The sequence below is a fragment of the Vipera ursinii genome, assembly GCF_947247035.1.
Source record: "Vipera ursinii genome assembly, chromosome: 4".
NCBI classification, from domain to species: domain Eukaryota; kingdom Metazoa; phylum Chordata; class Lepidosauria; order Squamata; family Viperidae; genus Vipera; species Vipera ursinii.
The window spans coordinates 70,143,125-70,168,648 of record NC_139514.1 but is presented as its reverse complement, the minus strand read 5'-3'; the positions used below and the strand labels follow the sequence as shown (position 1 = coordinate 70,168,648).

General features: G+C 40.2%; 1 protein-coding gene across 1 annotated transcript in view; it reads left to right on the top strand.

The window, feature by feature from the left end:
- Positions 1–5,456: 5,456 nt before the first annotated feature.
- Positions 5,457–25,524, top strand: part of FRMPD4 (FERM and PDZ domain containing 4) — a gene marked incomplete at its 5' end in the record, with an annotated part of 307,675 nt that continues 287,607 nt past the window's right edge. Inside the window, one exon of the mRNA XM_083362678.1 lies at positions 5,457–5,497. Coding sequence (XP_083218804.1) covers positions 5,457–5,497 — 41 coding nt within the window. The remainder of the gene's footprint in view (positions 5,498–25,524) is intronic.

Here is a 25,524-nt window from a genome sequence, read left to right as displayed (position 1 = left end):
CCTGGGCAAAAGCCCCCCTAGTCACAGCCCCTATGTGGTCTTCCAAGGTGAGCCGTGAATCTAGGAGGACTCCCAAGTTGCGAGCCCTATCTACGGGGGGTAATAGTTCACCGCCCATAGAAAGAGGTGGAATGTCCGAATAAACCCGGGATGAAGGTATGCAAAGCCACTCAGTCTTGTTGGGGTTGAGTTGAAGTCTGTTCCTCCCCATCCAGACCCGAACCGCCTCCAGGCAACGGGACATCACGTTGAGGGCATCACTGGGGTGGTTTGGGGTCGAAAGGAAAAGCTGGGTATCATCAGCATACTGATGATACCCAACTCCAAAACCATGAATGATCTCACCCAGCGGTTTCATATAGATGTTGAACAGGAGAGGCGAGAGGACCGACCCCTGAGGAACTCCACAAACGAGAGACCTCGCGGTCGACCTCTGCCCTCCTGCCAACACCGACTGCGAACGTCCCAGGAGATAGGAGGAGAACCAATGTAAGACCGTGCCTCCCACTCCCAATCCCCTGAGACGTCGCAGCAAGATACCATGGTCGATGGTATCGAAAGCCGCTGAGAGGTCTAATAGGACTAGAACAGAGGAATGTCCCCTGTCCCGAGCCCTCCAGAGATCATTCACCAGCGCAACCAATGCCGTCTCCGTGCTGTGCCCGGGCCTGAAACCCGATTGGTACGGGTCTAGATAATACGCTTCATCCAGGACCAGAGGGAGCTGATGCGCCACCACACTCTCAACAACCTTCGCAATAAAGCGAAGGTTGGAGACGGGATGAAAGTTGTTCAATACAGCTGGGTCCAAGGCAGGCTTCTTGAGGAGAGGCCTCACCACCGCCTCTTTCAAGATGGCGGGGAAGCTACCCTCGTTCAAAGAAGCCGATATAACTGCCTGGAACCAGCTGCGTGTCCTCTCCCGGGCTGCATAAACTAGCCAGGAAGGGCACGGGTCCAATAAACATGTGGTGGAGCTCAGCCTCCCCATGATCCTGTCCACTTCCTCCGGAGTCACAGAATCAAACTCCTCCCAGGTAATATCGACAAGACCGCCCGCGTCCTGATCGCCAGACTCTGCCCAGTCAGAGTCCAGACCGGTCCGACTCCGAGCGATTTTGTCCGACAGATGCTGGTTAAACTCCTCGGCACGACCCTGCAAGGGTTCTTCCCTCACCTCTTGATTCAGGAGGGAGCGAGTCACCCTAAACAGGGCGGCCGGGCGATTATCTGCGGACGCGATAAGGGTAGCGAAGTGGTTAGACCTCGCCTCCCTTATCGCAGCGAGATAAGACCTAGTATAGGCTCTTAGTCGCAATCGGTCGGATTCGGATCGGCTGGATCTCCAACCGCTCTCTAGGCCCCGTCTCCGACGCTTCATCTCCCGGAGCTCCACGGAGAACCATGGAGCTCGGCGGGATCTGCACCGGGTCAGGGGCTGCAGGGGTACAACTCGGTCAAGAGCCTCAGTGGCTGCCCTTTCCCAGGCTTCCACTAAGGCATCTGCCGAGCTGTGAGCAAGGGAGGCAGGTGGGGACCCCAGCGCCACCTGGAACCTCTGGGGATCCATTAAGCGTCTGGGGCGGTACCATTTAATTGGTTCCACACACCCACGGCGGGGGGTGGCAAAATGGAAGACCAGCCACAGGAGATGATGATCGGTCCATGACAGGGGCATAACAATTGGGGAGCCCCCACCAAGATCAGCTAACCACCGTCCAGATAAGAAAACTAAGTCAAGGGTGTAGCCTCCCTCATGAGTCGGTCCCGAAATTACTTGCGTCAGGTCCATGGCCGTCATGGAAACCATGAACTCCTGAGCCAACTCAGATGATCCTCCCAGCGATGGTAGATTGAAGTCCCCCAAAATTATAAGTTTCGGGAACTCAATCACCAACCCAGAGAGAACATCAAGAAGCTCAGGCAGGGCTGCTGCTGTGTGACTAGGTGAAAGGTACACCAGCAGCAAGCCCAACTGCGCACCAGGGCCGCATCTCAAAAAGAGAGACTCACACCCGACTATCTGGGGAACGGTGGCCTCCTGCTGACACATGGTCTCCCTCATGACAACAGCCACACCCCCGCCCCTACCCTGAGCCCGAGGCCGGTGTAGCACCCGGAAACCTGGTGGGCAAAGGTCAACCAGAGGAATCCCGCCCTCTGGGCCCAACCAAGTCTCCGTGATGCAAGCCAGGTCCGCCTGCTCACCCTCGACCAAGTCGCGGACGAGAGGAGCTTTATTAGCGACAGACCTGGCATTCAAGTACACCAGCTCAGGAGGCTGCACATCCTCACTCCCGGGGCCTCGGGGCGGAGCCAGAGGGTCGGAGTGCCTCACCGCTTGTAAGCAGCGGAGAGGCCTTCCCTGAGATCGATACGGCCCTCTGCTCCTATACCTGCTACCATTCCCTAACGTCGTGGGAATAGGGATTCCCACGACCAGCCCTGGGGCCCCAGAGGCAACCGACCCCCGCTCCTCCCCCCTGCGATCTACCTTGGCACTGGCCTGAACAGAGGTTGTTGGACTGCCCCCCTTGTCCAAACAACCAAAAAGAGTACCCTCCCCCCTCCCTAACCCCCTGAAAAATTTAGAAAGAAAACTAACCAGGGGCCTCTTGTTGGGTTTCCGTCGAAGGCCCCTACCCGTGCCCAGCCATCTCTCGGGGTCCTAATAAATGGGCCCTTCCTCGAGATCATAAGTGGCTAGAAAGGCGGGTCGCACCCAGGAAGGGAGAGCACCCCTGAGGACGAACAAGTCCGTGCAAGAATATTTAAGGAAAGGCATAAGTAGTAGAAGATGGTAGAGGACAGGAAGGCCTGGAGGAACATTGTCCATAGGGTCGCGATGGGTCGGACACGACTTCGCAACTAACAACAACAACAAAATTGCTGATGGCAATTAACTCAGCCAGTTTGCTTTTAAACCTATGGTGCTTTCACTGAAATTGTCCAGAAGTAATACCTGAGAATTAATCTCCTATATAAAGCTTCATAGGCCTTAGTGTCCTCATTTGCAGTAACGCAGCATTAGTAAAAGATAGTAAAAGATAAATGGAAGTATTATTTCCATAGCCTTATTTTTCAGGAAGATTGAATTATATATAGTTCTGCTAATAATTATTGTTTTTGTTAAGTTTTAAAGGTGTCATGAGATTCTACTTTTAATAATAATAATAGAGCTTGAAGGAAGACCCTAGGCTGCCATGAGCATTCCCATGTTTTTAATGGTAGCTGCTGTCTAATATTCTTTGCCATCATTGTTTCTGGCATCTGCATGGTAAGATAAATGAACTCAACTATGGAGCAACAAACAATAAATGTGAGCCCTTGGATTTAACAACAGCAAGTGCAATTCCATGGAAAAGCTTTCTATTCTGCTAAAATATTGAGATTTGCTGGGAACTCTCAGACAGTAGATCCCATCCTGGCATTAGGATAAAATTTTTTATTGTTGAACAACAATATCTAACAAATACTTAACATTTTGTAATGACCTTAAGCCCCAATATCCTCAATCAAATCTAATGGTAGCAAAGAAGCCTTCTCCAGAGATACCCTGATTAGTTTTTATTAATTATCCTACTGTCTATAAGCAGCCCCTTCATGGATTACTGCCTTGTCGTGGCGAAGGGGTTTGCGTAATTCAATGAAGCTATGAGCTATGCCATGCAGGGCCACCCAAGATGGAAAGGTCATAAGCAGAGAGTTCTGACAAAACGTGATCCACTGGAGAAGGAAATGGCAACCCAGTCCAATATTTTTGCGATGACAGAGAATGAGGTGGCTGGATGGAGTCACTGAAGCAATAGGCGTGAGCTTAAATGGACTCCAGAAGATGGTAGAGGACAGGAAGGCCTAGAGGAATGTTGTCCATAGGGTCGCGATGGGTCGGACACGACTTCGCAGCTAACAACTATAAGCAAGGAGTCCCAAAGGTGCTTTTTCAGGAGGCAACTGGACTTTTTTTCTTTAAAGACATTTTGCTTCTCATCCAAGAAACTTCTTCAGCACTGACTGAAGAGTACACGTCCAGCTTGCCTTGATTCATGGATCTTACATTCCAGGTTCCTATGGAGAAAAAATCTTTATAGCATCGGACTTTCCTTTCACCACCAGACACATCCACAGCTGAGCGTCCTTTCAGCTTTGGCCCAGTCGCTTCATTCTTTCTGGTGCTACTAGTACTAGCCCTCTGCTCTTCCCCAGTAGCATATTCGACGCCTTGTGACCTGAGGGGCTCATCTTCCAGCGTCATATCATTTTGCCTTTTGGTACTGTCCATAGGGTTTTCATGGCAAAGATACTGGAGTGGGTTGCCATTTCCTTCTCCAGTGGATCACGTTTTGTCAGAACTCTCTGCTTATGACCTGGTGGCCCTGCATGGCATAGCTCATAGCTTCATTGAATTACGCACGCCCCTTCGCCACAAGGCAGTAATTCATGAAGGGGTTCTTTCTGGTATTAATACATATAACATACATGCAATGTTGAGTATATACAGTAGTTCTTCATCATATTTTCTAATATTATATCTATTAACAATAGTTCTAGATTACAACATATTTTCTATCCAGTTCATAATTTGCAGTTAAAGTCACCTTATTTTAATTTTGTTTTCCCTTCAGTGTTCAAAATACTTTTATAAATTACTTATAAATTACTTTTTTTCTCAGCAGTGATTACATTAAGCAAGGTGAGCAAAAACTTCCCTTGTTGAGAGCCATCCTGCTATTTTCATGTTTCCCATCTCATAAAAAAATACATCATCCTAAGTATAAATCCTTTCTAAATATGATTTTTTAGTATCTAAAGATTATCTGTTTCTAACCATATTCAAACACCTGTTTGATAATATAGGGCCCCAACTAATAGATCAAGTCATCTATTTTCTTTAATCTAACTATAGCTTTCTTCCTTTGCCCAGACAGGTTTCCGAATCTGTGTATTTAAATCGTCAGTTTTTCCTTTGTTTTATGGATACTCTTTGTAGTGGGGGAAGCCATTTGGATAAGATATTTCTGAGGAGTTCAACCCACTCATATTCATTGAAAAGCTCGACAGCTTTCTTCTTGGAGCAGGCTGAGCTTTTATTCGCCCACTCCGAATCCAAGCCACTGCCACCTCGCCATCCGTTAGTTGCTCCTGCTTTTCCCCAGGCTCTGCGCAGGCGCAGAGGCACACGCGCTCACTTCTGCTAACGCCTCAGCGAGCTAAGCTGGGAGGTGCGCGGGCACGCGCTTTCCCCAACATCTTCCTGGTGACGGTAGATGCTGCACGCTTAGCTGCCGGCCGGAGTGGGGGGTAGCAGGAGCTGTCACCGGGAATTTCCTCGGCAAGGATAGCCGCTGTTGCTGGCGAAGGAAAGCAGTCATGCATAACCTTCTTCATGGCACGGAGCTGTTGCTGGAATGAGCAAGCGAGTGCACAAGTGAGGCGTTGCTTAGGCGGCTCCCTGGATGGATGTGTTCAGCTTTGTCAAGATTGCTAAGCTGTCCGGGTAGGTGCTGCTTCTTCTCGAGTCCTTTTTCGTACATCTTCTCCCCCCCCCCCCCCGCAAATTGCTGCTGCTGTTGTTGCTGCTCGTACTACTGCTGCTGCCGCCGCCTATACTGATTATCATGTCAGTTCCGGTGCTGTTCTCTGTAGTGCTGGGGGCTGTAGAGAAATGGAAGGAATTCAGAGGTGAGTCGTTAATCCAACTTCCTTGCCACTTGAGTCAAGGTCTCCGTTGCCAATTGGTGGCACCTTCTGCTGGGTCGGGGCATCTGCTCTGATTTGGCGGCATTAAGCCGATGATTTTCCCCGGATACATCCAAGCGGTTTTCGACATGGAGGTGGGGGGCGGCGGTTCCTGGGGAAATGAGTATGGATCCCCTCTTTCCCGGGCAAGCGGCGCTGCTTCCAGAACACTGAAGCTGCGTCGTGCTTGAGTCCCTGGAAATGAACTTCCTTGTGGGTGATTTTCAACGCGTCGGTAGAATGAAGCTAGGCGGTTAAAGATTCCCCCCCCCCACCAGCGATTGCTTCCCAACTCCTTGGATCTAAATTTTCGGGTTTGAACTTCCAGTTTGAAGTACTTTTTATGGTTCGGTTGTTTTTTTAAGAAAACATTTCCACCAGCTCAGAAGCTTGCCTAAATTGTCCATCTTTAGTTTTACTTGAGTTATTGCCAGTGCTTTTTTTGTAAAAGAAAAAGGTGCCGGAACTCACACATGTCATATAACCCGCCTTACCTACCCTACAAGGTTCCATCCAAAAAAGTTGCCGGAACTCCGTTCTGAGCGTTCTATGAGAAAAAAAGCCCTGGTTATTGCAATACATCTTACCTAGTTGGTCTCCTTGTCTTATTTGAAGTTAGAACTGCATCATGAATATTTTTAGAGAAGATGTGAAATACCCCAAAGTCTGCTATCAGTTGATCAGTGCTGGAGTATGATTAAATTTATTTTGGTTTATTATGGCATATGTGAAATGTTACCTATTCTTAGTTTCCTCACAACACGAATGCAAAAAGAAAGGAAACTTTTAGAGAAAAGTTAGGCCTCAGACTCACAGAAATACTAATGATCAGATTGAGATTTATTTCAGTGTAGTTCAAAGAATTAATTGGTACACATCTCTTGATCTGCTGTAGGTGTACTTCTCCCATATTAGGTTCCCTGCCTTGCAGAGGATTCCTGAAGAAAAAAACCTATATTTAGTCTTTTTGTTTTTTTTAATATTAATTATTGTGACATTTGCTACATTAGTTGTAATATACTTAGGTATGAGTAGTGTTCCCAACTGTTGTTCTAAGAAACAATAAATAATGAAAGGGCTTGAACTGCTGAACTTTTTGTAAGAAACATCACAAATCAACTTTTGTTTGAATAAGAAACATGTTCCATTTTCAGACTGGACAAAATGTATTTTCCTGATCTTCAGTCATTGAAATGGAATTTAGACCTAGAGAATACTCTTATTAGATAATTTTATATAGTACAAGTAGACTAACATTGAAAAACACTACAGGTGTGAAATCAAGAACTTCCAAATGCCAAGGATATTTCACAGTTTTTCAGATGCTTAATCTCTTATTCAGTAATTGGGTTACTCAGCAGAAGACTGTTATACGAGACTTTGCTATACTATCTGTGTTATTATAGACAAGAATGAAGCCAGGTACATGTAGAAGAGTTACCTACAACAACCTATTCTTCCAAGATAAAACTCTTGGGTTTTTCCTCAGCATTTTTAGGTAACCAAACAGTTCACTTTGCAAAGCATCTAATAAATACTTATATAACTACTTCTAGCCTAGGTTCTACTGGTTCAATCCTATTTTCCCCCATAATTAGATATTTTATGTTAATACTTTTGTTAGAAGTGATCAGATCTTTATAGAAATGAGTGAGAATGTGTAAGGATACTGACATTTTATCTAGTGGTTGACTCTTATATCAGAAAAATTCTTGTGTGCACTTTGGTTTTCTGAAGGAGAACTAATATATTGCACCTAAAATGCATCCTTGTGATGAATGATAACTATCTGGTTAGTTCCACCTACTAAACAGTCTTATTATCATTATTATTATCAGAAGGAATTATAATTTATGCTATCAAATTCTTAAGTGATGGTTTGTGTTTTTATTGTTTTTTCTACCACTATTTTGAAAATAAGGGGTTGGCTGCTATTCTTCCTAAGACTTTGTACTAGTATGTGTGTCCAAATGCTTTCCTTTATCCATGTCATGGTTACTTTATTATTTGTAAATCGCCAGGCAAAACTTAAGGTAGTTGGAATTTCAGTTCCCACAATCCCCTGCAATCAAACCTAATTTTGATGGGAGGTTCTGGGACTTGTAACTCCTAATGTTGTTAAATATGTCAAATAACTTTAATACTTGTCTGATCTCCTGGATATTGTTAGCAGGGACAAGTAAAACATAAGGAAAAAGGGCAATATAAATGAGGCCCTAAAATTCAGTGTGTGATGTTTTTTTTAACCATTGGGAACAACTGCATAAAAGGAAAAATACAGAAAAATAACCTGGACAGAACAGAAGACATTACTGAGATGTTGGCAACTGTGAAACAACATAGTAGTAGTAAGCTACAAAGAATGAAATAAAGGATTTATATTATTAACTGAGAAGCAGCAGTAGTCAGCAAACATGGGCAGAATCAGTAGGAAATTTGTACAGAGTGTGTTTGCTTGCTGGCCCAGGAATAATTCATTTTTATGTTTGTACTTCCATATATACTTTTACAATTTAGTGGGGACCCAGCTAAAGAAATACATTATATGTTATTTTTAGGTTGTAATCTTACTTGATAATTTCAAATACCTCTATGAAAATTACTTGTCTAAATAGAATTATGAAGGATTCCACTCTCATTTTTATTTAATAATATTTATAATTTTCTCTTCATGACATACACAATTTAAAAAGTTGATCTGTATTTTGTGTAAAGTTTGAGGATGGTTGTAAAGGATATGCTATTCTGAAAATTTAAATTCATGCAATTGCTTTAATACAGGGGTCCCCAACCCCTGGTCTGTGGATCGATACCAGGCAGCAGCATGCCAGCAACCGGTCCGCACAAATAAGCAAAGCCCCATCTGTGGAATGCAGGCAGCACACAAAACCATGCACACTCTGGTCTGTGGAAAAACCTTTCTTGGTCCCTGGTGCCCAAAAGGTTGGGGACCTCTGCTTTAATGTAAACTTAAAGTGCTCTTGCTTTATTAGTTATATGCTTTGCTACCATGGACAGAGTCTGGAAGCAAGCTCTGTCAGAAAAGAAAACAGCTTTCATATGAACTGGTTAATTGGTAAAATATTTTTGCAAAAACAAAAGTAAAAAGCAATTTTCTATGTAGCCTTGTTGGCATGAAGACAGGATCAGACATTACTGGGATTGTAATTACTGGTATTCAGATCAGATGATTTCAAGGTCTTTTTCACATTTAACAGCAGCATCAGTCCCTAATTTTTTGCTGATTTCCTGCCCCAGGATATTTTTTTGTTTTATGAACAAGAAGGAAATTTTCTATAGCAATTGTAATGATTGCTTTGTATTCATTTTCATAGGATATGTGATCATAGGAACAGAAGAAATCAGATTATTAGCTAATGTCTTTCAAAATAGTCTATATTATGACTGTGCATTGCTTCATATTCAGAAGCAAAGATGTGTTTCAGAGTGCACAAAGCTCATATCATTGTGCCTGTCTGCAGCTTCTTAAAATAGCTGTTTCTTTTATCAGGGGTTGCAGTTGCTCAGCTGTACTATAAGACTGAAAAAATACAATCTTGGTTTAAAGAATTACAGACATGTCCTAAATATGTAACTGGAAATAATTTTTGACTTTTACATTTGTACAGCTTTAGTCTGCATAATGAGCTGGGCCGTTTTGTAGCCCAATTACGTTTCTTTTATTAGACAAAAAAGTGTATGATTTCCTCTAGGCTATATAAGAAATCTTTGCTTAATGACAATAATTGGGACCAGAGTTTTTATTGCTAAACAATGTTGTACTAAAACATGACATCATGTGGGCATGTTGCTTAGTGAAGGAAATAGTGACAGTCCCTGTTGTCATTATTAGTGATAGAGGGAGTTGAAGTTGCAGGAACCTTGGGGAAAAGTAACCACCACATCATACTGGAATTCAATATAATGCAAACACAAGCAACAGAAAATAATTCAACCAATGTCTTAAACTTCAAAAGAGCTGATTTTAACGAACTCAGAAAAAACCTAGGAAAGATGTCATGGATGAAAATCCTAAAGCAGAAAACAACTCAGGAAGTATGGGAAACTCAGAAAAATGCTATCATAAAAGCCCAGTCCAGCACAATACCACTGAAGAAGAAAAATAAGAAATTCAAGAAGAAACCAACATGGCTGCACAAAGATCTATCAAACTGAAAGACAAAAAGAACAAATACAAAAAATGGAAAGAAGGACACATAACTAAGGCTGATTATCAGCAGACAGCTATAACATGCAAAGTCAGGAAAGCAAAGGCTCAAAGACTTGCAACAAAAAACAAGGATAATAAAAAAGTTTCTTTCAACTTATTACTAACAAGAAAAAAGTGAAGATACTGTAGGTCCATTAAAGCAGGGGTCCCCAAACTGTGGCCTGGGGCCCGGTAGTGCCAATAAACAGCAACACAATCACATTCCATAGAGCAGGCATGAGGCATTTTCTGATGTAGTTTGTTTCCTTCATGCACCTCTGGGCTTCCATTGTGTGGGAAAGGTGGTATAAAGTTTTTTCAGTTGTCTGAGGAAGGCGGATTGGAGTTCACTTCTTGTTGGTACTGTCTGGGCCAGAGATTGCATGCTGGTGGGGAGCAGAGGTTACTAGCACTTGCTTCCCTGTTGGGCAAAGCTTCAGTCTTTGCCTTATTGTGGTCAGTTGGCTCAGGTCATGTGATTTCCTTGTCTGGGGCTGGTACTTTCTTGCAGTGTGAAACATGCATCCAGGAAGCCAGATCTTGACACTTCACAGCAGTGCTTTGGAGAATAATTTGACCACCTCCTCTTTGTGGCAGCCTCTCAAATACTGGAATACTGCTATGATGTCACCCCTATTTTTTCTTTTCTTTAGACTGGCCAAACCCAAGTCCTGCAGTCATTCTTCATATGTTTTAGTCTCCAGGCCTTGGATCACCTTAGTTGCTCTTCTCTGAACTTTTTCCAAACTCTCAATATCTTTTTTTTTGATATGGTGACCAAAATTGGCTGCAGTATTCCAGGTGTGGTCTTACTAGGTTTTATAAAATGAATACTTGGTGTGATCTTGATTCTATGCAACCCAGGACTGTATTAGCTTTTTTGGCTACTGTTGCACATTCCTGGCTCATAGTCAAGTGATTGTCCACTGGGACTCCAAGGTCCTTCTCACAGTTACTGATTTTGAGCCAGGTGTCGCCTTATCTGTACTTATATTTTTGATTTTTCCTGCCTAAATGTAAAACTTAGCTTTTCTCCATGTTAAAACTCATTTTGTTGGATAGGACCCATTGTTCAAATTTGTCAAGATCTTTTTGAATCCTGAGCTTGTCTTCTGGGGTGTTGGCTATTCCTGCCAATTTAGTGTCATCTGCAAATTTGATGAGTTTGCCTTCTATTCCCTCATCTAAGTCATTGATAAAGATTTTGAAGAGTACTAGGCCTAAGATGGAGCCTTGTGGTACCCCACTGCTTACTTTTCTCCATGTGGATGTGTACCATTAAGGACTACTTGTTAAGTATGGTTTGTCAGCCAGCTACAAATCCATCTGATTTGTGATGTTGTCTATTTCATCTTTTTCTAGCTTACCATATACTACATTGTGGTCTACTTTGTCGAATGCCTTACTGAAATCTAAGTATACTATGTCCACAGCATTTTGGTGGTCTACTAATTCGGTCACTTTATCAAAGAATGAAATAAGATTGGTTTGGCATGATCTGTTTTTGACAAACCCGTGCTGGCTGCTAGTTATAACTTTGTTTGCTTCTAGTTGTTTGCTGATCTGTTTTTTTATTACCTTTTCCAGGATCTTCCCAGGTATCGATGTTAGACTTATTGTTTTGTAGTTTCCTGGGTCTGTTTTTTCCTCCCCTTTCGTTAAGATGGGAGCCACATCAGCCCTTTTCCAATTCTCAGGTACTTCCCTGGTGCTCCAGGATTTTTGAAAGATATGGTGCAATGGTTCTGAGATAACATCTGCCAGCTCCTTCAGAACTCAGGAATGTAATCTGTCGGGTCCTGGTGATTTATATTAATCAAGGTCAGATAGGTGCTCTCTTACCATTTTCTTGCTTATTTTAATTTTTGTTTCTAGTTTGTCTTTTGCAGTACTTTTTTTGGTATGTTGTGCTATAATTTCTTTTTGTGTGAAGACTGATGCAAATAATGAGTTAAACAGCTCTGCTTTCTCTCTACTGCTTGTCACTTCCTTACCATCTTCTCTCTTTAGTGCAGAAGTCACTGACCTTTGTTGGTTGGCGGACTGGATGAGAAGGGAAGGGGAAGCACATGCACTTATACACTTTCCCATCCTAAAACCGTAGACAGATGGTCAGCAACCTTGCACTTTCTGCAGATTTTCTGCTGATCATAACTCTCCTTATACCCATGTACATCTGAACCTGCACCTATCAACTACTTTCAGTTCCCCATTTCTCACAATTCCAGTCCTTGTGTTCTAAATGTATTTGAAACAAGCAAGCTTAGCAAAATCATGTTAAGTAAAATACAATTGCAGTTTAGATTACAATTAGTTTCTTCAGATTGTAAAACTGAGCATAGCACAGACTTTGGTTCAATACTTTTTCCATGTGGCCTGATTTAATTCACCTGGGCCTAAATCTTTCACAGAAAAACAATAGCCAATATTTCCATTTTCCACAGTCTCCATTTCTTGTCTGTAAGGACAACACAAATCATAAGCAAGAAGATAAGATTAAAGGGACTCTGGGGTGAAGGGTCTACAATCGTTTCATAGGGGCGTATAAGGAATTTTATTGGGAGACACAAACAACCTCAATAGGTTTAGGACTCATGATAAAAGTGTACAGAGCTTTATATAAATTGAGACAAATACCAATAAAGAATAACACAACCACAGTCCATTCAGCAGGCATGAGAGGCATTTTCCGATGTAGATTGTTTCCTTCATGCGCCTCTGGGCTTCCATTGTGTCGGAAAAGGTGGTATAAAGTTTTTTTCAGTTGTCTGGGGAAGGTGGATTGGAGTTCACTTGTTGGTGCTATCTGGGCCAGAGATTGCATGCTGGTGGGGAGCAGAGGTTACTAGCACTTGCTTCCCTGTTGGGCAAAGCTTCAGTCTTTGCCTTATTGTGGTCAGTTGGCTCAGGTTATGTGATTTCCTCATCTGGTACTTTCTTGCAGTGCGAAACATGCATCCAGGAAGCCAGATCTTGACACTTCACAGCAGTGTTAGTAGTCAATAAAATCTGGAACAGTCCCTTCCAATGAGGAGCTAAACAATTTTTGCACTGAAATAATTTTATCAGGACCCATTGCCAACCTTCAATGAATGACAAGGGTATAATGGTTCTTTGGGTGGAGCAATCTTCAGGGAAGCTTGAATATCTCGAACAAGATCTTTTATACGTGGGAGAAGCGAAAGGGTAAGAAAGTAGGAGAAGGAGGGGAGAGCGTTGTGGCAGGAGCAGGAGTAAAGGGGTTGTAGGTGACACCCCATCAGTAGGAGTACAGGGCCTTGTCTACACTTGAACCTTCTCTAGAGGGGGTGAAGCTGGCTCAGCTCTTCGTTTTTAGTCCTTCAGGAGGCTTTCCCCAGGCTTGTAGGGGGCTTCTAAAATTTCTTTTATGATGGTATAATGTCTGTGGTTGTGAATAACAAGTGTGAAAACTTCGAGTTCAGGTGCGTCTCCCAAATCACCTTCAGGGGTGCTTTTCACTGGCATGACTTGCACTGGTGTCCTGCAGGTGGCATGTGAGGGTGATGAGAGCTTGGCAGTAGTCCAACACTGCATTCTCTGACCCATGGATGTGTTGTAGGGAAGCTGAAATTCCCACAAGATGGGCTCAGAATAATAGATTTTTCCTTCACTTTACAAGTTTATTCCCCGTCCCTTTCCTTTGTTAGTATAGCATTTGATGACAGGTTTCCCCGTTTTCTAAGTTTCCCCTCTGCCATGCAAAAAAACCTAGGTTTTTTTTGCATAGCATAAGTCTTTTTAGTTTTATTTCTGTACTTCCTCTACCTGCTACATAATTGTCTATTTAATATCAGAGCAGCTTAGAATTTTCCCTTTAGCATATATATTAAGCTGTTACTTTAAAAACAATAAAATTTCCATGTTCTATTAAGGGGGTTTCCTTAAGATCGTCTCATACTTTAGTTTGTAATGCAGTTATTTTAACACACTGATGTTCAATTTCCTAACTTGTACTGCAATGTTCAGATGGCACATTTCCTCCCTTTACTTAGGAAAATAGGGTCCCCTTCCAGTCTGGGAAATTCCCATCTCTTAACAAAAAGTTGTAGATTAGAGCGAAAGCAAAGAGCCTTTTAAAGAAAGCAAAGGTAAATGCATGAATGGACATGGAGTCGTATAACAGCGGCTTGTCCAATCAATCACTTTGCCCATCTCTGGCTGTTTCCTGCAGATCAGTTCCACACTTGCTTCGGACTAAAAGCTGAAGTTTTACTTAACAGTTGTTCTATAGGTATGTCATGGCTTCAATCATTTTTCTCTAAAATTTATTTATTTATTACATTTCTACCCTGTCTTTATTACTTTATAAATAACTCAAAGCTGTGAACATACATAACTGAATATGCTGGGAATATCATATATCAGCATTGGATGAGATATTAGATGTCATTAATAAGTGATCCAGAGCTGTTTCAATACCGAACCACAGTCTAAACCCAGACTGAAAATAGTCTGGATAATCTGCTTCCTTCACAATCTAGTAGACTGATCACATTCACAACAAATTTCTCCAAAAAGGGAAGGTTTGAGGCTGGATAGAAAAAAGAAATGCAGGCTCCTGGTGGACGGGGCTATTAGTATCACCACTGTTAGTCAAGGCAGGTGTTGGGGCATGGGAGGCCTGGCTGTGGGAGCCCTGAGGTAAGTGGTTGTGTGCTGCATGGCGAAGCTCCCCCACTTGCCTTGGCTCACCTTGTGGCGGTGGCATCACGAACAACCAGATGAAATGGGCAGGCGACCAGCTACGCAGGCTCTTAACTAGAGCTTATTTTGGGGGTAGGGCTTATATTAGGCGCAAGCGTAAAAATCAAGCTAGGCTTTATTTTTGGGATAGGTCTTATTTTCAGGGAGAAAATGACTGAGAGAATTAATGAGTAAAAATGAGTGGTACAGATCTGCATCAGATTCTCCCCAAACAGAATCTTATATACTAAATGTATTATCTAAGTTCTTTGATGGATGGTTAAACCATTATTATTTCTATAGATATTTGGATTCTTTTAATGCATGTTATAAATGGCTTTTGATACAGCTCTGGTTTTCAATTCTCTGCTTTTCTATGTTCTGCTTTTACTTTCATATAATGTACTTTTTGCATCATAAGGTACAGTATCTTGGATTCTCTTTACAGTTAGATTTTTTTAAAAAGACATAATAAAGAAACTCCTTTATTATTTAACTGAGCTATTCATCTTAACTGTAGAGTTGGGGACAATTGAAAGCCATATCTTCCAACACTATATCTGTTCAACAGTACATCAGTGGGATAAACTTTAAACTGAATGGCTGAGTTCCTATAGTGAATCTGCTGTAGTGAGCATATAAACTTAAACATTTCGTATTTAACAAATTAACTGCAGCTAATCTTTAATGCAATTCTATGTGTTGAAAACTTCTAGCCACCTGTAACAGAAAACCTTATTGTATAATAATACATCCCTTATAATAAATCACCCATATTTTACTCAAAAAATGCAATATAAGATAATTAAAGTTAATCAGTTATTTTACTAATTATCAGTTTCAAATTTACAGATGGGGAACATTCAGAATATACTTGTTGATTATTGGTTTAAAACCCAAATCATGGTTTGCTTGACCTTAGTTTATAGAATAAAGGAAAGTAGGCCAGGACTACACAATATATGAAGACAAATCAAATCAACCAAAATATGTTGTGTTTCAGCCTACGTGGAAAGTAACAGTCTGGTAGAAGTTAAAATTCTGAATTTTTGCAAAGCCTCTTCTATGTTAGGGCTGCTATTTTAAACACATTTTTTTTTCAAAATAATCCCTTTTAGATTTAAGCTCTTACTAAATGAATATGTTTAGGATTCTAATAGCTATAACACAATTTACTTATTGCATATGTATTATTAAAAGTTTATTAGTTTTTTCAACCTGGCATCTTTTATATAAGTTGGGATGGAAATTAAGAATATTTTAGCCAGTAACCCATAAACACCTCGGAGCATCACACTGAGGAAGGTTCCTATTGAATATACAGCCAGCAGTAATTGTTCAATTTTTAACAGAATAATAATAATAATAATAATAATAATAATAATAATAATAATAACAACAACAACAACAACAACAACAACAACAACAATAATTAGTAGTAGTAGTAGTAGTAGTAGTTGGAAGGGACGTTGGAGGTCATCTAGTCCAACCCCCTGCTCAGGCAGGAAACCCTATACCATTTCAGGCAAATGGCTGTCCAGTCTCTTCTTAAAAACTTCCATTGTTGGAGCATTCACCACTTCTGGAGGCAGGTTGTTCCACTGGTTAATTGTTCTAACTGTCAGGAAGTTTCTCCTTAGTTCTAGGTTGCTTCTCTCCTTGACTAGTTTCCATCCATTGCTTCTTGTCCTGCTTTCAGGTGCTTTGGAGAATAGCTTGGCTCCCTCTTCTTTGTGGCAGCCCCTGAGATATTGGAACACTGCTATCATGTCACCCCTCACCCTTCTCTTCATTAAACTAAGGTAAAGGTAAAGGTTCCCCCTCACATGCGTGCTAGTCGTTTCCAACTCTAGGGGCTGGTGCTCATGTCCGTTTCAAAGCCGAAGAGCCAGCACTTGTCCGAGGACATCTCTGTGGTCATGTGGCCGGCATGACTAGATGCCAAAGGCGCACGGAATGCTGTTACCTTCCCACCGTAGTGGTCCCTATTTTTCTACTTGCATTTTTACGTGCTTTCGAACTGCTAGGTTGGCAGAAGCTGGGACGAGTAACAGGCGCTCACTCTGTTACGCGGCACCTGGGATTCAACCCGCCAAACTGCCGACCATCTGATCGACAAGCTCAGCGTCCTAACCCACTGAGCTACCGCGTCTTCATTAAACTACACATACCCAATTCCAGCAACCGTTCCCTATATGTTTTAGTTTCCAGTCCCCCAATCATCTTTGTTGCTCTTCTCTGTACCCTTTCTAGAGTCTCAACATCTTTTTTACATCATGGTGACCAAAACTGGATGCAGTATTCTAGGTGTGGCCTTACCAAGGCATTGTAAAGTGGTATTAGTACTTCACGTGATCTTGATTCTATCCCTCTGTTAATGCAGCCTAGCACTGTGTTGGCTTTTTTGGCAGCTGCAGCACACTGCTGGCTCATATTGAAGTGATTGTCTACTACAACTCCAAGATCCCTCTCACAGTTACTACTATTGAGCAAGGTAGCACCTGCACTATACCTGTACATTTGGGGTTTTTTTGCCTAAATGTAGAACCTTACTTTTTCATCATTGAATTTCATTTTGTTAGATAGCGCCCAATATTCTAGTCTGTCAAGATCCTTCTGTATCTTAAACCTATCTTCTGAAGTGTTGGCTATTCCTGCCAGCTTAGTGTCTGCAAATTTGATGAGTTCCGCATCTATCCCCTCATCCAAATCATTGATGAAGATGTTGAAGAGCACTGGGGCACCCCACTACACACTTCCTTCCATGTAGATGCAGTTCCATTGAGGACCACACGCTGAGTATGCCCTGTCAGCCAGCTACAAATCCATCTGGTGGTGATGCTATCTAACCCACATTTTTCTATCTTATCAATTAGTAGGTTGTGATCTACTTTATCAAATGCCTTACTGAAGTCCAAGGAAATTATATCTACAGCATTCCTCTGGTCCACTAATTTTGTCACTTGGTCAAAGAATGCAATAATATTTGCCTGGCATGATCTGTTTTTGACAAACCCATGTTGACTTTTAGTGATGACTTTGTTTGTATCAAGGTGTTCGCTGATTTGTTGTCTGATTATCTTTTCCAGAATCTTCCCAGGTATTGAGGTCAGGCTGATAGGTCTGTAGTTTCCTGGATCTATTTTTTCCCCTTTTTTTGAAGATGGGAACTACATCAGCTCTCTTCCAGTCCTCTGGTAGTTCCCCAGTGCTCCAGGATTTTTGAAAAATATAGTGCAGTGGTTCTGAGATCATGTCTGCCAGTTCCTTGAGAACTTTGGGGTGTAATCCATCTGGTCCTGGTGATTTGAACTCGTCATTTCTTGCCTATCTTAACTTGCGTTTCTATTCTGTTTTTTATGGAACTATTTTGGATAGGTTTGACTGTTTTTTGCCTTTGTGTAAAGACAGATGCAAAAAACGAGTTAAATAGTTCTGCTTTCTCCCTGTTGCTTGTCACCTTCTTGCCACTTTCCCCCACTAATTGACCAATCATTTCCTTAACTTTTTTCTTGTTTTTTATATGTTGAAAGAAGCTTTTTTTTGTTATTTTTTACTTTGGGAGCAAGCCTTAGTTCATTTTGAGCCTTAGCTTTCCTCACTTCATCTTTGCAGGCACGGGCTATTTGCTATTTTCCTCACTTCATCTTTGCAGGTACGGGCTATTTTCTCCTGTATGGCTAACCTTCATATCAATGATTTTTTTTCTCTTATTAATCATAGATTACTTTTTGTGATTTTCTTCTTTTAAACATAGTTTTTAGGATACCCTTTTTCAAAATGTTGATTTTTCTCCTAAAATCAAAGGAATGTATCTTTTTATATAACTCTTTTCATTTTTATTTTTTAAATTTATTTTTAGCTACCGTAGATTCTGCGTATAAGACTACTTTTTAACCCATGAAAATCTTCTCAAAAGTCAGGGGTCGTCTTATACGCCGGGTGCTGAAACTTTAGGGACAGGGCTGGTTGGAAAACCTGGAGTGGATCTTCCATTTAGTCTGCACAGGGAAAGCGGGACCAATTGGAGTAGAAGCTGCAGTCTGTGATTTTTTACAGGCTGGGGTCTGGGCTTTTTTCCTTCTAAAGTTGAAGAGCAGCTGTAGGCAGGTGGGGAATGCAAGAGCAACTTGAAAGGCAGGTGGGGAATGCATAGCCAGAGCAGCAGCTTAGCTCTAAGGACACATTTGACTCAGGAACTGGGCGGGCTGGCTGGAAAACCTGGAGCGGATCTCCCATTTGGTCTTTTTTTTTTAATCCCATTTATATCCCACCCTTTTCCGAAGACTCAGGGTGGCTTACAATTTAAAGCACAAATCAATGTGCTTAGCAATAGCCTTCATTCTATGTATATGCCTGCCTATTAGAGCTTTCACCCCCCCCCCCAAGCAGCATTATTACAAAGTCAGCTTATTGCTCCCAAAAATCTGAGTCCTCATTTTACCTACCTCGGAATGATGGAAGGCTGACTCAACCTTGAGCCTGGTGGGATGAGAACCTGCACTAATTGCAGGCAGCTGGGGTTACTTAAGGCTCTGCACAGGGAAAGCTTTAGAGTGAATTAGGAAAAGTGAAAAAGTGAATTAGGAAAATAGGAAAAGGGTTGCTGGAATTGGGTACGTGTAGTTTAATGAAGAGAAGGGTGAGGGGTGACACGATAGCAGTGATCCAATATCTCAGGGGCTGCCACAAAGAAGAGGGAGTCAAGCTATTCTCCAAAGCACCTGAAAGCAGGACAAGAAGCAATGGATGGAAACTAGTCAAGGAGAGAAGCAACCTAGAACTAAGGAGAAACTTCCTGACAGTTAGAACAATTAACCAGTGGAACAACCTACCTCCAGTAGTGGTGAATGCTCCAACACTGGAAGTTTTTAAGAAGAGACTGGACAGCCATTTGTCTGAAATGGTATAGGGTTTCCTGCCTGAGCAGGGGGTTGGACTAGATGACCTCCAAGGTCCCTTCCAACTTATTATTATTATTATTATTATTATTATTATTATTATTATTATTATTAAAGTTTAATCTACTTGCACTGTTTTATGTTTACATGTTTGATGACAAACAGCCTTATGTTTATAAGTGACAGTTTTCCTACTAAGTACCTGCATGTCATAAGCATTTGAATTAAAATTACCATATTAAAATCAAATCTGATGTTTTTTAATTTTTATTTGGTGTGCGTTGGAAGAGGGGTAGTCTTATACGGCGAGTATAGCCCAAACCCTATAATTTAACAGGAAATGTAGGGGGTCGTCCTATACGCCCAGTCGTCTTATACGCCGGAACATACGGTATTTGAATGTATTAACTCCAATGGAAATTAAACACTTATTCTAAATTTAAATGCTGGCAAGGAAAGTATAGCAAATAAACATCTACATTATGTAAAAAAGAGTCAGATCATATATTGACATGACTAGTACAGATTCTAAAAGATTTCTTCATTATTTAAAGTTTTACAAAGGGAAGAGTTAGATGCTGTATAAATAACTCAGTGTTGCATTGTTATTCTTAACAAGGAAAACAATGAAGAAAATAATTACGGTATGTTGTCAACTGCAAAGATGAATATAAAATGTCTTTTTTTCCAAAATACTTTTTTTTTAGTAAAATTGACTGAATTACTATCTGTTTTGATAAAATCAGGGAAAAGCTTGAGTAGGACAAAAGAAGGAAATTTTTGAAGAAAAGAATTGTATGTTTAACTATATCCATTCACTACTACCAAACTGAAGAAATAGTTATTTTTGTCTCTATAGAAATTATTGGAATCTTCTCCAAATGAGACCACAGAGATTGTTTGAATATATTAAGGTCATTTCTTAAAAAAATATCTCTAGGTAAAATAACACCATCATATACATAGTAGGAAACCATAATGGCAACTTTAATACAAATGAATCAAAATAGAGCTGAAAGATATGAGCCAGTAGTAACTGGAAGGTATTTCTGGTTTTACTGAATTTTGTTTATAGCATTTTTTAAAATGCTAGTTGTCTCTGTTCATCGTGTTTATAGACTGGTCTGTGTTTTTATTTAGAATTAATTTTTAGAATTATCTATGGCATTTTTTTCTTTAATTTATTTGCAAAAAAGAAAAGAAGGGGAAAAGGGGGAAAAGCCCCGTATTTATTTCTAACCTTCTTTTTGACCTCAGTGTGTTTGTTGTCAGCTTGAAATATGCCCAAGTATTTGTATCTTGATGTTATTTCCAAAGGGCATCTTAATTCCTTCAGTTTTTACTGTTGTCTCCTATTAATTATTTTCCTATTTTCTCCATTTGTTCAAACTCCATTACAGTATCTTGACTGTATATATGGTGTTGAGCACCAATTCTATTTCAGATGGTCTCTGTGTAAAGGAGGTGGGATAGCCTGTTGATGTTTTCGATGTTTTGATAGCCATGGCCTGACTTATTCAGTATTGTTGACAGAAGAATCAGTGCAATGACAAACAGTAGTGAGTGTCCTTGAAAGATTTCTTTCTTGATATTAATCTCTCCCAGTCTGTCACCACTGACCAGCAACCATGTCTTCCACTGTGCCACTGATCTTTGCATAAAGTTCTGATGTTTCTACTGACTCCTCTTTATTTGTAGACACTTGATTATCTAATCATGTGGCAGGGAATTGAATGCCTTCTTGTAATCAATCTAAGCTACATTCAAGTTGGTTTTCTTTCTCTTACAGTTTTCCAGAATCATCTTGGACAGTTTGGACAGTTTCCTTCCTGCTCAGGTGAAAAATACTTGTTTCCAACTATATGCTGTTGAACTGCATCAGCTACCATGCCAATTAGTAATTTGAAAATTGTTGGTAAGCAAGTATTGGCTGTAAGTTGCTTGCTGCTGCCCCATTTGTTGAATCTTCCATTATCAGGTAGATTTTGCCAGGTGTTAAACAATCTTCAGTTTTACCTCCTTGTCATAGTTCATTTTCACCTGACCAATTCTAGATTTTCCTTCCCTTTTCTTCATCATTCTGTTGTTACAAGATTTTTTCATTTCAGGTTTTTTTATTATCCATCTTCATTATCTTAGTTGAATTCTTATGTATTTCCTTGGGTTTTCTGGTAGCTGCATCCAGAACTACATTGTTTTTTCCTTTGTTGGGTGTTGATGTAGTCACTCCATTGATGGATTGGTAGAAATGTTTTTGATTCAACTGAAATTGGAGATTAGGCCTATAGGGAGCAAATCAAGCTTCGTATCTGCTAATTTTTTTGGCTATAGCTGTAATTTGCTGCTTATTTCCTGTTTCCAGTGATTACTTAATCTTCCTTGTTTCTAGGTGATATTACTTGATCAGGTATTCTTTGGTATTCTTGTTCTTTCATCTGTTCCCAGCTTGCTTGCATCTAATTTTCCAGATCTTCCATTTTGGTGATACATATAAAGTTGGAGCACAAGATGATAAATTTTAAACAATTCTGGGAAAAATTCTGATCCATTTTATGATTACGTGACAGTTTTCAGCTTTATGTGGAATCTTCAACAGATTAAACAATTCTTGAAAATTGTCCTTAGCAATTTGATTGATCTTTTACTCTTTACATTAGTAAATAAATGATTCTTGGAAGAATCAGTGGCTAGATTGTATTTTGTGATGCTACTGTCATTCTTGTACTGCTTACAATTGGTGAGAAAACTGAGGAACCTGACTTGCCTATAAAAGGAAAAATAAAAATAGCATCTTAACTTAAAATAATTCGTAGGCATACCTATTTTAAAATTACCAGTAATGTCTATTTATTTTTGTTCACACATGAATTTGTGCTCTTCTTTTGTTTTTAGGATTTTGATATCTTAATATTTAAATGTTGGAGTTGATCTCCCTGATTTTATTATTTTCCCTCTTAATAATATACTTTTTTTAGTAAAAAGAGACCTGCGTTATAATTTAATTAAAAGATAAGGTGATATTTTTACAAGAATGGAATGAATTATTTTTAAATTGAAAGTGGAACAGCAGATATTTTAAATAAATCAGCTAGATATTTTTTTAAATCCACTGTAGTTTATAAAAATCCTGCACTTGGGTTCTGCTAAACTGAGTGACTCCCTCAGAGCTGTGTGTTATGGTAGACATGTTTAACATCTTGATCTAAACAGAAAAATCTTAGATATTTAGGAAAATCTCATTTTAGGTTGTGACTTGAGTGCCACATTATACCAAAGGATAAACGTCTGTGGATAATTAGCAGATTTTCTTAATTATGTTTCCTAGTTATGTTATGTCACGTTACCTCACTTTGTGATCAAATCCCAATTTATTTTCTCTATATTTCAGTGTGCTCTTATGCTATATTGCTTGATGATACACATTTTCCCAATTTGTTAAAAGGATTTTATTGTTATACATATTTGGGGAGATTGTCCCATTGAATTTAATAAGACTCCCTTGAATTTAATCAGGTTAACTTCTCTCTCTCTCTTTATATTGCCAATAATAAAACAAACAAGCATGGAAAGTTGAAATTGTGTTAATTATTTAAAAAATGTAGCTGAGTATTTATTTATTTATTTATTTATTTATTTATTTATTTATTTCTTATTTATCAAATTTATACAGCCACCTATCTCACAAAGGTTAATTATTTGTGATGTATAATAAAACCAAGAATTAAAACAGATGATAAAAACCCACTTAAAATAATTAAACATAAATGAGAACACAATCTCGTGAGGGTTAAAATAATATGTGACATAGCCTACTGGTACAAAAGCCACCTCAGTGACTTTGGGGTAGTCATTCTCTGCCCAAATTACCTGACAGGGTTGTTGTTGTGGGGAAAGTAGGAGGAAGGAGTATTTTATCTGAGTTTGTCACCTTGAGTTATTTATAAAATTAATAGAGGTGGGAAACAAATAAAGCGAGTCTTCAGATACTTGGATATTTGAATATAAAATGGCAAGCACATAGTGGCTGTCAATTTTTGTTTTAGAATATAATATACATAATTTGATTTCATGGTGTGCTACTTTTGAAGGTGCAACAGCTGTGCATTTATTGTATGCAAAACAAATGAGAAAAAAGTGCCTCATTTTGAGGTAGACCACAACCTACTCCTTGGTAAGCTAGGAAAAGGTGGAATAGACAACATCACCAATAGATGGATCTGTAGCTGGCTAACAAACCATACTCAACAAGTAGTCCTCAATGGCACTACATCCACATGGAGAGAAGTAAACAGTGGGGTACCACAAGGTTCCGTTTTAGGCCCAGTACTCTTCAATATCTTCATAAATGACTTACCGTATTTTCCGGCGTATAAGACGACCCGGCGTATAAGACGACCCCCTACTTTTCCTGTTAAATTATAGGGTTTGGGCTATACTCACCATATAAGACTACCCCTCTTCCAACGCACACCAAATAAAAATTAAAAAACATCAGATTTGATTTTAATATGGTAATTTTATCAAATGCTTATGACATGCAGGTGCTTAGTAGGAAAACTGTCACTTATAAACATAAGGCTGTTTGTCATCAAACATGTAAACATAAAACAGTGCAAGTGGATTAAACTTTTCCTAATTCACTCTAAAGCTGAAAGGAAGGATAAAGACAATAAACCCATGGGAGCTGCCATGCTGTTTGTTTTCTAAGCTGTCAACCAAACTGGAACTGATGATGATAGGAGGAAGATAACAAACAATATAGAGAGAGCAAGTGCCGGGCAGTCCCTGGCGAGTCAGCAACGCCCATCGTAACTCTAAGCTATTTTTACAGGATTTGCTGGCGTGACAGTTTCCCTTTAAAAGCCTTCAAAATCCTCCTCTTCATCATCTGATTTCATTAGTACATCAATGAAATCTTGTGATACACTTGTAAGGCAGTCATCGTATGGATCTAATTCCGTATCAGATGGTGTGGTCTCAGCTTCGGCTTCCTCTTCATCTTGCCACAAGCAGTCGTCCTCCATACCATCTAATGAATTTGATATGCCACACTTCTTGAAAGACTTGATTATTGTTTCTGCATTAATATCATTCCACGCTTTTATGACAAACTTGCACAAAACATCCAACTGTGGAGCACGCATGTTTCCTCCTTTTGTGAATGACTTTTCGCCGCTAACCATCCACTCATTCCACTGTTCTCGAATGCGATCTTTAAATGGCTTATTTAGGCACACATCCAGTGGCTGTACCAACGATGTCAATCCTGCAGGAATAACTGCCGCATCTGTGTTCATTCTTGCCAGCCTTTGCTTGGTGCTGGGAGTTAAATGAGCCCTGAACATATCCCACACCAGTAGACTACGTTTTTGAATAAGTCCACCTGGTCGCCTGCTCCATACATTATCAAGCCATAGCTTTACCCCTTCTTCATCCATCCAGCCTTTTTCATTCACATGTACAAAACAACCAACAGGGAACTTGAGTTTTGGCATTGTTTTTCTTTTAAAAATAATCATTGGTTTCAGTCTGGCGCCATCAGCTGTGCATGCTAGTACCACTGTAAAATTGGACTTCTCATGTCCTGTTGTTTTAATTAAAATTGTTTTTTCACCTTTTGGATGGACAGTTTTATTTCCAACCATATCAAAACTCATTGGGGTTTCATCCATATTTCCGATACTACTTAACGCATAGCCATGTTTTTTGTGCTGTTGTATTACGTATCGATGGAAACTAATTACTTTGGCATCAAGATCTGCAGGTAATTTTTGTGAAATTTTTGTCTTTTGCCTCAGTACCAGATTATGCCTTTCCAAGAATCTAGTACACCACGATACAGTGGCCTTAAATCCTTTGCTGTGATCTGGGTTAGATTTGGCCCACTGAAGTGCAAACAAACATATTTTATTTCTTGTCACTATATAACCGCTTTGGCGATGCTCATTCACCATGTCTATTACATGTTTT